The sequence below is a fragment of the Xenopus laevis genome, chromosome 1S (assembly GCF_017654675.1).
Source record: "Xenopus laevis strain J_2021 chromosome 1S, Xenopus_laevis_v10.1, whole genome shotgun sequence".
Classification (NCBI taxonomy): Eukaryota; Metazoa; Chordata; class Amphibia; order Anura; family Pipidae; genus Xenopus; species Xenopus laevis.
Genome location: NC_054372.1, coordinates 44,396,166 through 44,410,214, shown reverse-complemented (window position 1 = coordinate 44,410,214; position 14,049 = coordinate 44,396,166). Strand labels below are relative to the sequence as shown.

At 39.4% G+C, this 14,049-nt stretch overlaps 1 protein-coding gene across 2 annotated transcripts in view; it reads left to right on the top strand.

Moving 5' to 3' along the window:
* arfip1.S (ADP ribosylation factor interacting protein 1 S homeolog) overlaps window positions 1-14,049 on the top strand; it is an 83,555-nt gene that overhangs the window by 31,523 nt on the left and 37,983 nt on the right. For both annotated transcript variants that reach the window (XM_018243258.2, XM_018243259.2), the window contains exon 3: window positions 12,333-12,441. In XM_018243258.2, the coding sequence (XP_018098747.1) occupies window positions 12,333-12,441 (109 nt within the window). The remainder of the gene's footprint in view (window positions 1-12,332; window positions 12,442-14,049) is intronic.

Sequence of the window (14,049 nt, the reverse complement as noted above, 5' to 3'; positions counted from 1 at the left end):
ATTTTATACAGGCTAGTATATTAACTAGATATGTGGGTTGAAGAATATGAAAGTATAGTATAGGTGTCCCCAAAAAGTAGATTGTGATTTATCAGTGTCATGGGTAGAGAGTTGTCCACAACTCCATTACATCCCTTTGTTGGTTGCTCCCTATTATTCAGATTTTAATTTGTACATTAGGAATTATTGGTGAATCTATGACTTGCTTAAACTTGCAGCTTTACCTTTGCCTAAAGGTAATGTTTCCCCTACCCAAGGTACAAAGTTATAGAGCCCACACTCTAAACAATACTGCAGGCAGCCATGTTTAAGAGCGCATGCACATAATAAACAATGCGCTCAGCATGCTTATTATACACATGCATATGTCATCACTCGCATGCACATAACGGGTGAAAGCTATGGAACTATTTGCAGTGCCGCAGCATGGCTGCCCACACTAGGAGCTCCTTCTCAGTGCGGGCATCCTAGCTCAGGCAAGGACTTTTTTTTTTCTTGTTTCCCACAACTGTAGTCCAGGCTCGACTGGCCTGCAACTCCGGCGGGGGAATTATTTCTCGTGATAGCTTCAAGATTCCCTATCTCTTCCCATAGCCCTCGTTTTGTGTTATCAGATAAAGGGAGGCAGATGGTGCTGGGGCCTACCAGTTTAGTGCTCATAGTATGACATTATTAGGAGAATGGTCAACCAACCGGTACTGTAAATTAATTCTCTATAAAGAGGACATGTACATGTAAATCTCATATAAACTTTTTTTTATCAACTAATATCAAAATACATAGATATAGAATCTGTATTCTAATGAAAACAACTCTTACATGGATTAATTGAAGCTGACATTGTTTTGAGCAGTGTGATCCTGGATACATCTCCTGCTGTTTGCCAAAAGTGTTCTAGTTATACCTAGTGCAGCTTCAAGACAAATCTATATCTATATACTTCACTGCACTTCAAGGCAAATCTATATCTATATACTTCACTGCACTTCAGGGCAAATCTATATCTATATACTTCACTGCACTTCAAGGCAAATCTATATCTATATACTTCACTGCACTTCAAGGCAAATCTATATCTATATACTTCACTGCACTTCAGGGCAAATCTATATCTATATATTTCACTGCACTTCAAGGCAAATCTATATCTATATACTTCACTGCACTTCAGGGCAAATCTATATCTATATACTTCACTGCACTTCAGGACAAATCTATATCTATATACTTCACTGCACTTCAGGGCAAATCTATATCTATATACTTCACTGCACTTCAAGGCAAATCTATATCTATATACTTCACTGCACTTCAGGACAAATCTATATCTATATACTTCACTGCACTTCAGGACAAATCTATATCTATATACTTCACTGCACTTCAAGAAGAGATTGTGGGAATTATAAAAGTCTAATTTGGTGCACCATCAAAATACCTAATCGCCTTATGAAATTACTTTACTAGCGTAATGATGAATATGATTTTGTCTCTTGGTCAGAATAGTTGGGTGCTGTAGAGTTTAGTTTCAGTAAATCTCAGAGTGAAAGTGAGTTAGCAGCTGCTGCTCTGCCTGACGTCACTCTTAAATGGGCAGTGTGCCCCCATGTGTTCATCATGACTTCAAGAAATAGAGAGCGTGTCAAGAACATATTTTTGCCTATTTTAATTAAGAAAAAAATGATGTTTTTGTGCCATTTGATAAGCAAGCAGGAAAGCACACACTACTCTCTGTTTGGTCCTTGCAAAGTAGATTAGTTAATAATCCTGCAATATTATCTTCTGTTACATAGTAAATTATGTTAGAAAAAAGACACACTTTTATCAAGTTCAACCTTTTAACTCTAATTTAACCTGCCTAATTGCTAGTTGATCCAGAGGAAGGTAAAAAAAAACCCATTTCAAGCCTCTCCCAATTTGCCTCAGAGGGGAAAAAATTCAGCATCTGTGTAATTAAAATCTCCCATTATCATTACTTTCCCCAAACTAGCAGCCTTTTCTATTTGCATCAGGAGCTTAGCCTTCTCACTTACAATTAGTTTTCTGGACTCTTTACAATCGGTGAAGAGCTCCACCCATAAGACTTCTGCCCTCTCATTTTCTAACATCACCTCCTCCTTTATCCTGCCTAAGAAACAGACATACCCCTCCTCCTTTTCTATTGCCTCTGTCCCTCCAAAATAAAGTATAGCCTCTGATATTAACTGTCCAGTCATGTGACTCATTCAGCCATGTTTGGCCACACCATTTACATCATATTTACCCTCCATCTCTCCCATTTTACCAGTCAGACTCCTTGCATTTGCATACATACATGAAATACTGGTACCATATTGAACATATGACATGTTCATCTGTAAGACAGAACTGTCCCAACAAAGGGTGCAGGGTTGGAGTTATTTATATTATTACAGTTAGGGGTCCGTTTACTAAAGTGCGGTAAATCTGACTTTAAGTTTCCGCATGTTATCGCTGAGAATATTTTTACGCCAGAATATTCGCAGCGACTAAGTTTACTAAACAGCGATGCGCTCAGAAGTCATTGCGATCACTTGCGGTAACTACGTTAAGGAACCAGCTTACGTTAGCGGTAATTTTAGCGAGTTGCGAATTTTCTGGCGAAAAATTAAGTTTTTGCGAATATTTATGCTATAAAATAGTCTTGTTTTATGGCGGTTATTATGGCAATTTTTACTGTGACATTTATGGCCAGAAATGCATCTTCAAAACTTATAAACTTTATTGACTGATGATTATACCATCCAACAACATCTCCAGAGTAACACCAATCAAACATTTATGCATCATATAAACCCTTCTGCCAATAGAATCATAGGAAATGATACCAGTCAATCTCTTTGCTTCATAGAAATGCACAGTTTAATGTAGCCTATCCCAATGAAACCAAAAAGCGTAGAGGCTGACGAATCGTTGGACTGTGATGCCGTTGCCAATAATACGACTCTGAGCTGAAACTGCTGCTGTTGCACCAGATAGAAGCAGAAGCCAAAACATCCTGTCAGCAATAGCTACAGATCTGTCTCCTGTCAGCAAAGAATGATGGGTAAAAAAAAAACATTATTATGGGATATTTCCTGCCCCTTGAGAATTTTCTGGCAGAAAAAATACTTTTACGCCACTTCATATGTGGCGGTAAAAGTTTGCGAATATTCTGGCGTTAATTTTGTCTTTAGCACATTTCGCTGTTTAGTAAACCATGCGTTAATGTGTACGTAGCGTTATTTTCAGCAAATGCGATAACTGGCGAACAATTATTCTTGCGCAAGAAAATTCGCAAATTTATATTTACCGCAGGTTAGTAAACTGGCGATAACATATTTGGCGAAAATTCTGTCTATATATTGTGCGAATATTTTTAACGCACTTTAGTAAACGGACCCCTTAGTGTCAGAAACTGTGTTCTGCTTTTTTATACTAAAAAAGAAAAAAACATTTTTAAAGTAATATGATAGGCAGACTCGTGTTCATCATCATAAGTTCTATTTATTTTCCTCTTGTTAACAATGTAATATATACAGTAGGTGTATGCTGTCCCTTTAACACAGACTTCTGTTGAGTGTTGTTTTGATTTATGAGGTCTTTTTGGACCCTGTGTGGTGGCAGGGGCTTCAGGTGTTCTTTTGACACACATACACCAAGAGGTATATACAAGGATGTGGACTTTTTATGTTGTTGGGGCTTTATACACATAAGGGTTTTGCATGTGATTTTGTCAAGTCTGTCCCCAAAAATCTCTGCAAATCTGATGGATCCTTACACACTGTCGCAATGAAATCCAGTGAGCAGGTTATTAGACACTGCAACAATCTGCTTCTTCACCTGATTGTTTCTTATGCCTATTCTGTGATTAAAGTCAGTCTGTCCCTTACCAGATCGCAGTCTAAAGGTGGCCATAAATGGGCCGGTAAAAGCTGCCGACAGACCGAGTCGGCAGCTTATTGGCCCGTGTAGGGGGGCCCCCGACGGGCTTCCCCGATCGAGATCTGGCCGAAAGTCGGCCAGATCTCGATCGGATGGGGTTAAAAATCCCGTCGGATCGCGGCCGCATCTGTTCGTTGATGCGGTCCCGCGATCCGACCGCCCGTTTGAGAATGCTAGGATCCGATCGTTGGGCCCTAGGGCCCACGATCGGATCTGCCCGATATTGCCCACCTCAAGGTGGGCATATCGGAGGGAGATCCGCTCGTTTGGCGACATCGCCAAACGAGCGGATCTATCCGTGTATGGCCACCTTAACACAAAACAGCTAGTCCTTGATGTCCTAATGGATTATAGTAACCCAAGGATTTGGACATTACCATGTTCACATATTTTTCCCCATGAATAAATTTTATACCTCCTAAAAACTATTCTGAAACGAATGCACTGTAACAACACGGATTCTTCATCACAATATTGTGACTTGAGCATATCTAGAGTGATGTTAACACACGGGAACCTGCTTTTTATAGTTACTTTTTCAGTTACAGTACAACCTTTAAAATTCTCACACACTACAAAACAACACACGCAACACTAATGAAATCATAGCTTTTGCTTTTACATATTATAAGGCTAGAATATGGTGGAGAATGTGTAGTACAAAAAAAGCATCACCCTCTTTCTTAGCTACATATGAAACATGTCAATAACATGGCTAACGAATTAAAATGGCAAAAGGAGTGACAGGGTTTTATTTTTGGCCTTGTGTAACCCTTATGTCTGAACAGCCCAGGTGGGAATGGAACGTGAGGCAGAGCGGGACTGTGGAACACCCACTAATCCGGTCTGAGAGCTACTGCCTTTCCCATTGTTTCAGACTTTGCGACTCCATACCGCTTAATTAACCACTTACACTTCTGTTACTTGCATAAACAGATTGCCATCAATCATTTAGAAGGAAAGCGTTGAGGAAAAGCTATCAATCTTTCAAACACGCGGGTGTTTTTTTTTTTTTAAGATGGGTGGGGCAGCTGCAAAATAGTGGGTGCAGCAATGTTGGCACTGAAGTCAAGGACCTGTCATTTTAAAACGTATTATCCCTCAAGTGAATGCTCCATTCTTTCTAACAGTCTGACATTTTTCTGTGCAGTTGAAGTTTTCATTATGATCTTCAGTATGTAAGATTGTGTCAAATGAAAAAACACACTTTAGCCGTAATATGATAATGATGATATAAATATTCTGGCCCTTTCTAGTGTCTCCGCGGTATCAAAGATCTATAGCCAGTTTAAAATTCCAGATACTAACTACAAATCAAACCAATATCCTTTTATCCTTACCACCTTATTATTATTTTTATTATTATTATTATTATAGGTATGTGACCAGTTATTCAGAATGCTCGGGATCTGGTCTTTTCCGGGTAGCAGATCTTTCCCTAATTTGGATCTTCATACATTGTGTACTAGAAAATCATGTAAACATGGTTTTGCTTCCAATAAGGATTAATTATATCTTTGGTTAGATCAGGTACAAGGTAGTATTTTATTATTACACGAAAAAATTGGATTATTTGATTATAATGGAGTCTATGGGAGATGGCCTTTCTGTAATTTGGAGTTTTCTGGATAACAAGTTTCCAAAAACAGATCCCATACCTGTATTATAATGGTTAGTCATTCTTTACAGTATATTCTTCCACATGTTCTGCAACACTGTATTTGTCACAGAATCTTGTGGATTAGCGTTGAGGGCTTTCTATTCATTCAGTGGGCAGTGGCAGAAGTTGTCTTGATTTTGTACAGTGGCATATTTAGAGGTTTATTGGTTTAGACTTTGCAGAGAGAGATAAAGGTACAACAGCTCTGCAACAAGGTAACGTCACCAAAATGACCCCAACGGCATGGCATTCCTGTCGTGTTCTTCCCTCTATTGTTCAGCCTTATTTATCCTACAGCATTGAAACACCAACAATCTTCTACTGAATTAGAATTTTCTATTTCCCATTTCAAAAATTGATGTCTAGCTCATTCCTTTATATTTTTATTTTAGTTTAGTACTTTTGAGTGGTCGTGTGAGTGAGGCTAACTCAACATGGGAGAAAGTAACTGACTGACTAGACCAGGGGTCCCCAACCTTTTTTACCGGTGAGCCACATTCAAAAAAAGAGTTGGGGAGCAACATAGGCATGCAAAAAGTTCCTGGGGTGCCAAATAAGGGCTGTGATTGGCTATTTGGTGGTCCCTATGTGGACTGGCCTACAGGAGGCTGGGATTCAAAAATAAGGACCTGCTTTGAGGCCACTAGGAGCAACATCCATGGCGTTGGAGAGCAACATGTTGCTCGCAAGATACTTGTTGGAGATCACTGGATTAGATGTATGGATATGCAAATTGGATTGAGAGTGAATATATCCAGGGCAGAACAAGGGAGCACCCCAGGGGAGATATAAACCTTTCAAAAGTCAACAGTGTCTGCAAAATCTGCTCAACAGCACTCTTAGGGTAAGTCCACACAGGCGTTTTGGGGAGATTTGGTCGCCTGGCAACTAATCGCCTCGTTTTTGCGGTGACCAATCTCCCCAAACGTCTTCCCTGAATCTTCGCCGGCTAAAATGTAAAAACACCGGCGCTAATCACACGCAGTGATTTGTTTTCCGAAGTCCAAAGTTTCCTCGTCAGGCGACTTTGGAAAAGAACCTTGTTTTAGCTAACAGCCCAAACAGTTGGAGCTAAAGTAATTAAAGTAATTAAATAATAGCTGCAGCCATCTGCACTGCTTCACCTGCCTGTCTGACTTGATGCATCAGCAGATGAAATTTTCAAACCTGCCCACCTGACCAATATCCATAATACATAGATTTTGGTGGGGGTAGCCATCATTCATGTAGCAGAAATTGTACAAAATTCATTGATATGTTTATGGCCAGCTTTAAAGGAGAAGTAAAGCTACCAAAGCAGGTTATTGCCAATAGAGTAGACACAATAGTGTAAGCTATAGCACTATATTTATTTTGCAGAATGCTTTACCATACCTGAGTAAACAGCTCTAGAAGCTCTGTTTGTTTCTTTAGGATAGCAGCTGCCATATTAGCTTGGTGTGACATCACTTCCTGCCTGAGCTTCTCCCTGCTCACCTGGGCTCAGATTACAGCAGGGAGAGGGAGTGAGGAGCAAACTGAGCATGCTTAAGCCCTAGCCCTGGAGGTTTATGCTAAAAACAGAAAGTCTGAAACAGAAGCCCATGTGTACACAATAGAAGGAAAGGATTGATGTGTTTCTTTTGACAAAGGACTCAGAGCAGGTATTACTGGTGTATTTATATAGACCTTTCTGATAAAGCTCACTTAATTTTAGCCTTTCCTTCTCCTTTAATCTGACATTATATTTGGTTTCATTGAAGCTTGTGCTGCCTTTCAATTTAGTTGTGCGGTAGCTTAGTGACTTTTCTTTTCTCTTCTATTGTGTCTCACAGTGGTTTCTGCAAATTCACTTATTCTTAACATAGCACTTTTTTTAATTTTTCCAACTCCTTATTTACATGTATGGGCAGAATTTCTGCAAGCTGTGCCAATTCATTTTTAAACTATTTAATCTATAGTGAAAGAGAAGTGCTTCCCTAACATAACAGATCTGAAATTTAAAATTCTATATACCGGTAGCTTTAAAAATAGCTGTTCTTAGGCTAGCAAATAACTTTTATACAGTGCAAAGTAATGTCTGGGTTTCTTTCTACTACAGTTAAAGGCACAAATCAATGTTGTGGATTCATTAGTGTGCAGTATGTGAATAGATCTTAGGAGACCTTTTCTGTTATTTTGTTTCACCTTAGCTTGGTGACCTCTCTTATTCTTCTGGCAAGAGGGAACTTCACAGATGACTAATTGCCATTGCCACGGCTGCTTATTTATAAAAGGAAACCCATTCATCTTGTTTGTATTTTAATTCTTTTAATTGCTGGTCTTAAACTTCTCTACCTCTTCAGGAATAGTGTGGGAAAAGTCACTTTATGACTTTATGGTCATTCTTTTAAGCCACTGTGCTGTAATAAAACATACTTAGTGTTGAACAAGTAAATCCCAAAGTCTTCATTCTACCATATGCAGGCACATATTCCTTTGCATGAATGAGATGGTGTTTCCAAAAGTTCTTTCAGGCTAAAAATGTTGGCTTTATAGAGTTGGGTGAACGCCACATCAATTCAACTTGTTACATCTATTAGCTGTACAAGCCAGTTCTACATTCTCTACAGAAAAAAAATCTACATTTGGAAAAGGGGAAATAAGAGGCGGTAATTTAAAGAAAAAAAAAAATCTGCAATGAGTGAAGTTTGACTTTATTTCTTGCCTTTATTTCAGAAAGCTCTGATGAACTATGGCAACAAAACTTTGAAAATAGACAAACACATGGAGAGTTTACAACAGGTCATAAGCTAAATGGCTAGTCAGACCGATTTACTAAAATAGATGCTGAATTGGTCAAGTGCAGTCCTCGATAGCAACCAATTTGCTTTGAACAGTCTATTGTAAGTTAGAGGGGTGGTTCGCCTTAAGGGCAATGGCACGTGAGGATATTAGTCGGCTGCGACAAACATCCTGCGGGCACTGGTGGCAAAGCATTTGGAGGAGTTTAGTAGCCAGCAGAAGAGGAGATTTGTCATGGGCAACTAATCTCCTTGTGTCATTGCCCTTAAGCAGGGCCAGAACTAGGGGTAAGCAGAGTAGGCACGTGCCTAGGTCGCAAAGCTGGGGGGCGCCAGGCACGTACCTGCTCTGACGCCTACCCCATTGTCTGGTCCTGTCTTTAGCCGACTGCCACAGATAATTTCTTATAATTGCTCTTCTGCGCATGTGTGCATGCAGTTCTGCGCATGCGCGTTCAAGCGCAGTTTCGCGCATGCGTACCCAAGCGTGCAATCAGCCGGTGCCGTGCCCAGCCAGCTTGCCTAGGGCGCCTGGCTGGGTTGGCCCGGCTCTGCCCTTAAGTCAACTTTTGAATGTTAACGAAAGACCTGTTCTTAGCAGCTTTTCAATTGGTCTTCATCTGGTTTTTTTTACATTTATTTATCATTTTTGAATTATTTGTCTTTATGTTTTTTATGGCAGTGGGATCAATGGCTACAGTTTTATTGTTGTTTTTTATTGCTTATAATCTATTCAGCTCCTCTCCTATTCATCTTCAAGTCTTTCTTTCACACCATTGCCTAGTTGCTAGGGTAAATCTCGTAAAATTCCAAACGGGAGAGCTACAGAACAAAAAGCTAAATTATTCAAAACCTGTAAAAAATGAGGACCAGGTTATCACTATTTAAATTAACTTTTGGTATGAGGCAAAGGTGAACTAGTCTTTTAAAAAAGAAGGTAAGGCATAATCACTGTAGAATGCCAATTTGTTAGGCACCTCCAGTGATTTATAATGGCTTTCCCGATACCCCAGGCCTGTGTTCCTGTTTGCTGAGAACGGCATTAGACTGGGGCTCTACTGTAGGAGTGACATGTCACCATTGTCTTCTATATCCCAGAGATCCCTTGTGGTCAGTATGTGCAGTATAGTGAAATTCCAAACTTGAAGCAAAAAAAACTAATTTGTGCCCTACTCACCCGGTGCTGTATGAGGAAGAGGAGTCCTTCTGCCTCTTTTATATAAGAAAAAAAGGAAGCAAAAGCCTTATTAATGGCTAGTAGTATTAACGGATGCAGTTTACCACATATATCTGTAATTCATTCCCAGTATCAGCACCGTGAAACAGAGAAAGACATTGGGACCAAGTAGGGCATCACTTTAGATTGTAGCTCTTGTGAGCAGCCCCTCTGATCCTATTGTTATATATGATTGTAACTTACTGGTGCGATATAAATAAATGATGATATTAATCAGGAGAGAGATGAGGAATGACAAAAAGAGTACAACCATTCTAGTAGGAATTGAATAGAGAAATACAGCAAGGGTGCAAAGAGAGGTGGGTGAATGGATGAATAACAAGGCAAATGACAGATCAAAATAAATGGTAAGAGAATTTTGATTGGAGAAGGGGCAGAAAAGATGGAAAAGAGAACAAGAGCTAAATAGAGTAAAAGTTTAAACACAAGTTTAAAATGAATACATACATTTAGAGTTGTTTGTAATTTATACAGCTCCACATTATTCCACTGCTATTTTTATTCCACTGCATATGCAAATTAGGGGCGGGGAGCAAAATCGCATGACTTTTTGTCACAAAACAGGGAAGTGTAAAATTTTCCCCTTCCCACCCCTAATTTGCATATGCAAATTAGGATTCGGTTCGGTATTCGGCCAAATCTTTTGCATAGGATTCGGGGGTTTGGCCAATCCAAAATAGTGGATTTGGTGCATACATAGTTATTTAAGTTTACACTAAAGACACATGCCATCCATGCCTTGCATTTGGGCTTTTTAAAGGGAATACTCCCCCAATCTCCTAGATCCTTTTTCATCTTTTGTCATCATAGTGTTTTTGTTGTAGGGATATCATGCACAGTGCGTGATATCCCTGCAATAAGCCCTGCAAATTTGGAACTTTGTGCAATTCACATGGGATTTGCAGCCTGTGGAGAGGCACCTAACATTTCACTTAAAGGGTACCTTTAAATAATCTCCCCACCAAAGATGTGGGCTAATAGAGACACCTGCATCGGGAGGGAGCGGCCATGTTGGGGCACACGCATGCACATAATGAGCAAGTGCCACAACTCATCATTATGTGCCATCAGATTATGATATGCTCATTATGCGCATGGCTACTGCATAGCATGGCTGCTCAAACTGTCATAGTTTTTGAATGGTGTGCCTTCAATCTCTGCCTGTTTTTAATTTTTAAATGTGGTTTACTGACCTGGACAGCTAAAAAGCTTCTGTTCTGTGTGGCAACAATTTTATATTATTGTTAGGGAATCTCTTTGCTAATATGAGGCAGCTACTGGGTATACCGTATATACTCGAGTATAAGCTGAGTTTTTCAGCATCCAAAATGTGCTGAAAAAGTCTACCTCGGCTTATACTCGGGTCAGCGGGCAGTAGCTGAGATTGCAGTCACTTTTAATCATTCCTATACCAACAGTTCACTTGGGGAGAGACTGCCATATCCCACAATGCCCTCTGTTGGTTATATGAAAGAATAACAGTGACTGCAATATCACACAGCGCCATCTGTTGGTTATATGAAAGAATAACAGTGGACCCTCTGTTGGTTATATGAAAGAATAACAGTGACTGCAATATCACACAGTGCCCTCTGTTGGTTATATGAAAGAATAACAGTGACTGCAATATCACACAGCACCCTCTGTTGGTTATATGAAAGAATAACAGTGACTGCAATATCACACAGTGCCCTCTGTTGGTTATATGAAGGATTAACAGTGATGGCAATATCACACAGCGCCCTCTGTTGGTTATACGAAAGATTAACAGTGATGGCAATATCACACAGCACCTTCTGCACATGGTAGTGGGACAATGCACAAAGTAATCCGTTTGGCAATTCTCTGTCCGGTTGATCGCTGGGGGGGTCGCTTTGGCAGAATGTGCGCTGCTGGGAGACAGGGCTGTAGTTGTGTCTAGGCTTATACTAGAGTCAATAAGTTTTCCCAGTTTTCGTAGGTAAAATTAGGTACCTCGGCTTATACTCGGGTCGGCTTATACTCGAGTATATACGGTATGTATAAATGCAACCTGGGTATACATGCAACTGGAAAAGGTGCCAACAGTGTTTATTGTCAATATTACATTGTGTACTCTTTCTTCAGAAGACCCTGGGTAACAACCCAGTATGATGTTCCAGTGTGTTTTTGCTCCAAATAAAATTTGTTGACATCGGGGCAGATTTATCAAGGGTCGAATTTTGAATTCATGTGAGTTTTTTTTAAACTGCCCTAAACTCCCATAAATTCTAAATTAGACTAGTCAGAATTTATTAATAAGATCGAATTTTATAAACTCAATCAAATTTAATCGACCTGAAAACTCAAATCGAAACTTGATTTGAATTTAAAAACCTCTAATTGAGTTTTTTTCGGAGAATGTCAGGAAGGCTACAAACATCACCAAGTTGATCCCTAGGCCTCTCCTATTGACTTATACAGTAATTCAGCAGGTTTTAGGTGGCAAATAGTCCAATTTGAGTTCTTTAAGGGCCAGAGTATGATAAATCTCGAAATCTGAATTCAAATTAAAACTCAAATTGAGTTTGGATAATTCACAATTCGAATGAGAGTTTTGACCAAAAAACAAATTTGAAAATTTAAATTTTCACTTTGACCCTTCATAAATCTGCCCCTAAGTGTGTACCCACATGGACACTCTGCGCTCAGTCTTAGAGGGACTGCTTTTTGTTTATTCTCAAAGTTGTGTCTGTTTTTTTCCCCCCATAAGGATCTAAAGCGCTCAATATCGGCTGGACTTGGACTCTCCGAAACTCAGATCAGTTCACATGGCATTGATAGCACTGCAGAAGGTTTCATCGAATCAGGACCCTTTCAAGGTAAAAAATCTATGTCATGTGAGTCAGGCTGGGGCTTATCTGAATCGGCCCACACTATTCTGAAAATAAACTATATTTGTATTTATAGACTTTGCCAGATAAAGAATGTTGATAATTCTTTTATACTTTATAGTTATTACTATTTTGCTTTTCCTTTTAACAAAATATTTTCAGCATTAAAGACCCAGTTACTCAAAAATAAACATGTATTGTATACATTTGAATATTTCGGTTACCATGCACTGATAGAAATTGTAACTGGTAACCATCTTTGGCACCTTCATTGTATTGCCCACTGCTAAGATCAGGTGAAAAACAGATGTGGACAAAATGCCCTACTCAGCTTGTTATTACTCCTAATACTAGTAAATGGAAACTGCCCAATCTGACACACATGGAGCAGTGACAGGCAAACTTCAGAGACAAAACACTTGCTTGAGCATTTTGGGGCCACTGCTAATGTTGTGTGTGCATCCAATAAAATGTGCTGCCAGGCAGATCTCTGGACAATCCAAAGACCACAGTGTTGTTACATTGGTCTCTGTTGAAGATAATTTGGTCTTTTCACTCATGAATAAGTACCTGAATGTACATAAATATTCTCTCAATGAAATCAGCTGTGCCTTTTATTTGCTGTCTGTGTACAATAAAATACTTGAAATATATTTATTATGCAAATAGGAGGTTTTTTCTTTTTGTGCCTGTTGCATTGTATGCAATAATATTTTTGCAGGGCCTCACAAGTCATGTGTGAGAAATCAAGGACTGTGAGGACTAATTATTTACCCGACCATCGTGCCCCCACATCTTATTTCAGTTCACAGTTTCTTGTAAAAGGCCTCTGATATTAAATAATGAGCTGGTATAAATGAATGAGCTAATGCAAGCTTAGGGGGGAACTTACCAATTTCCAAGCAATCCATGCACCCTGGTTAGATCCTCTATCATTTTCTAAGCCTGACCATAATTGTATCTGACAAACTGACACAAAGCATTGGAATTGAGTCATAACAGCAATTAATTTCACTTAAATTAGAGTGAAATCATAATTAACAAATAGGATTTCAACTAATCTAACATTTTCATTTGTTTCAATACTGGATCCACCACGAAAAATTGGACCAGTTTACTAATTAAACCTTTGCAAGTGAATAAATACATTTTTAGTCTAAAGCTGGCCATAGATGTAAAGATTTTTAAAAGATCCGATCGTCATTGTGAGACCACGATTTTCTCGGAACGATCGTACAATCGTACGAATCGACCATCAACTAAAAAGACAAATTTGCCGGGAAAACAAAGGGGAGCTGCCTGCTTGGCCCTGCAAACATAAATAGATTGCACTGGGACCGACAAAGATTTTTTGACCTGGCAGATCAATTTCCTGACAGATGTCGGCCGAAAAATCGTAACATGTCCGATTGTCGGAATCCCACTAACCGCACGATAATTTCGAAGGATTGGTCGGACTTCGCTAAAATCGGTCGTTCGGCAAGAAGAATCGTCGCGTCTATGGGGAGCTTAAAGGGATACGGTCATTTTTTTCAAAATGAATCAGTTAATAGTGCTGCTCCAGCAGAATTATGCACTGAAATCCATTTTTCAAAA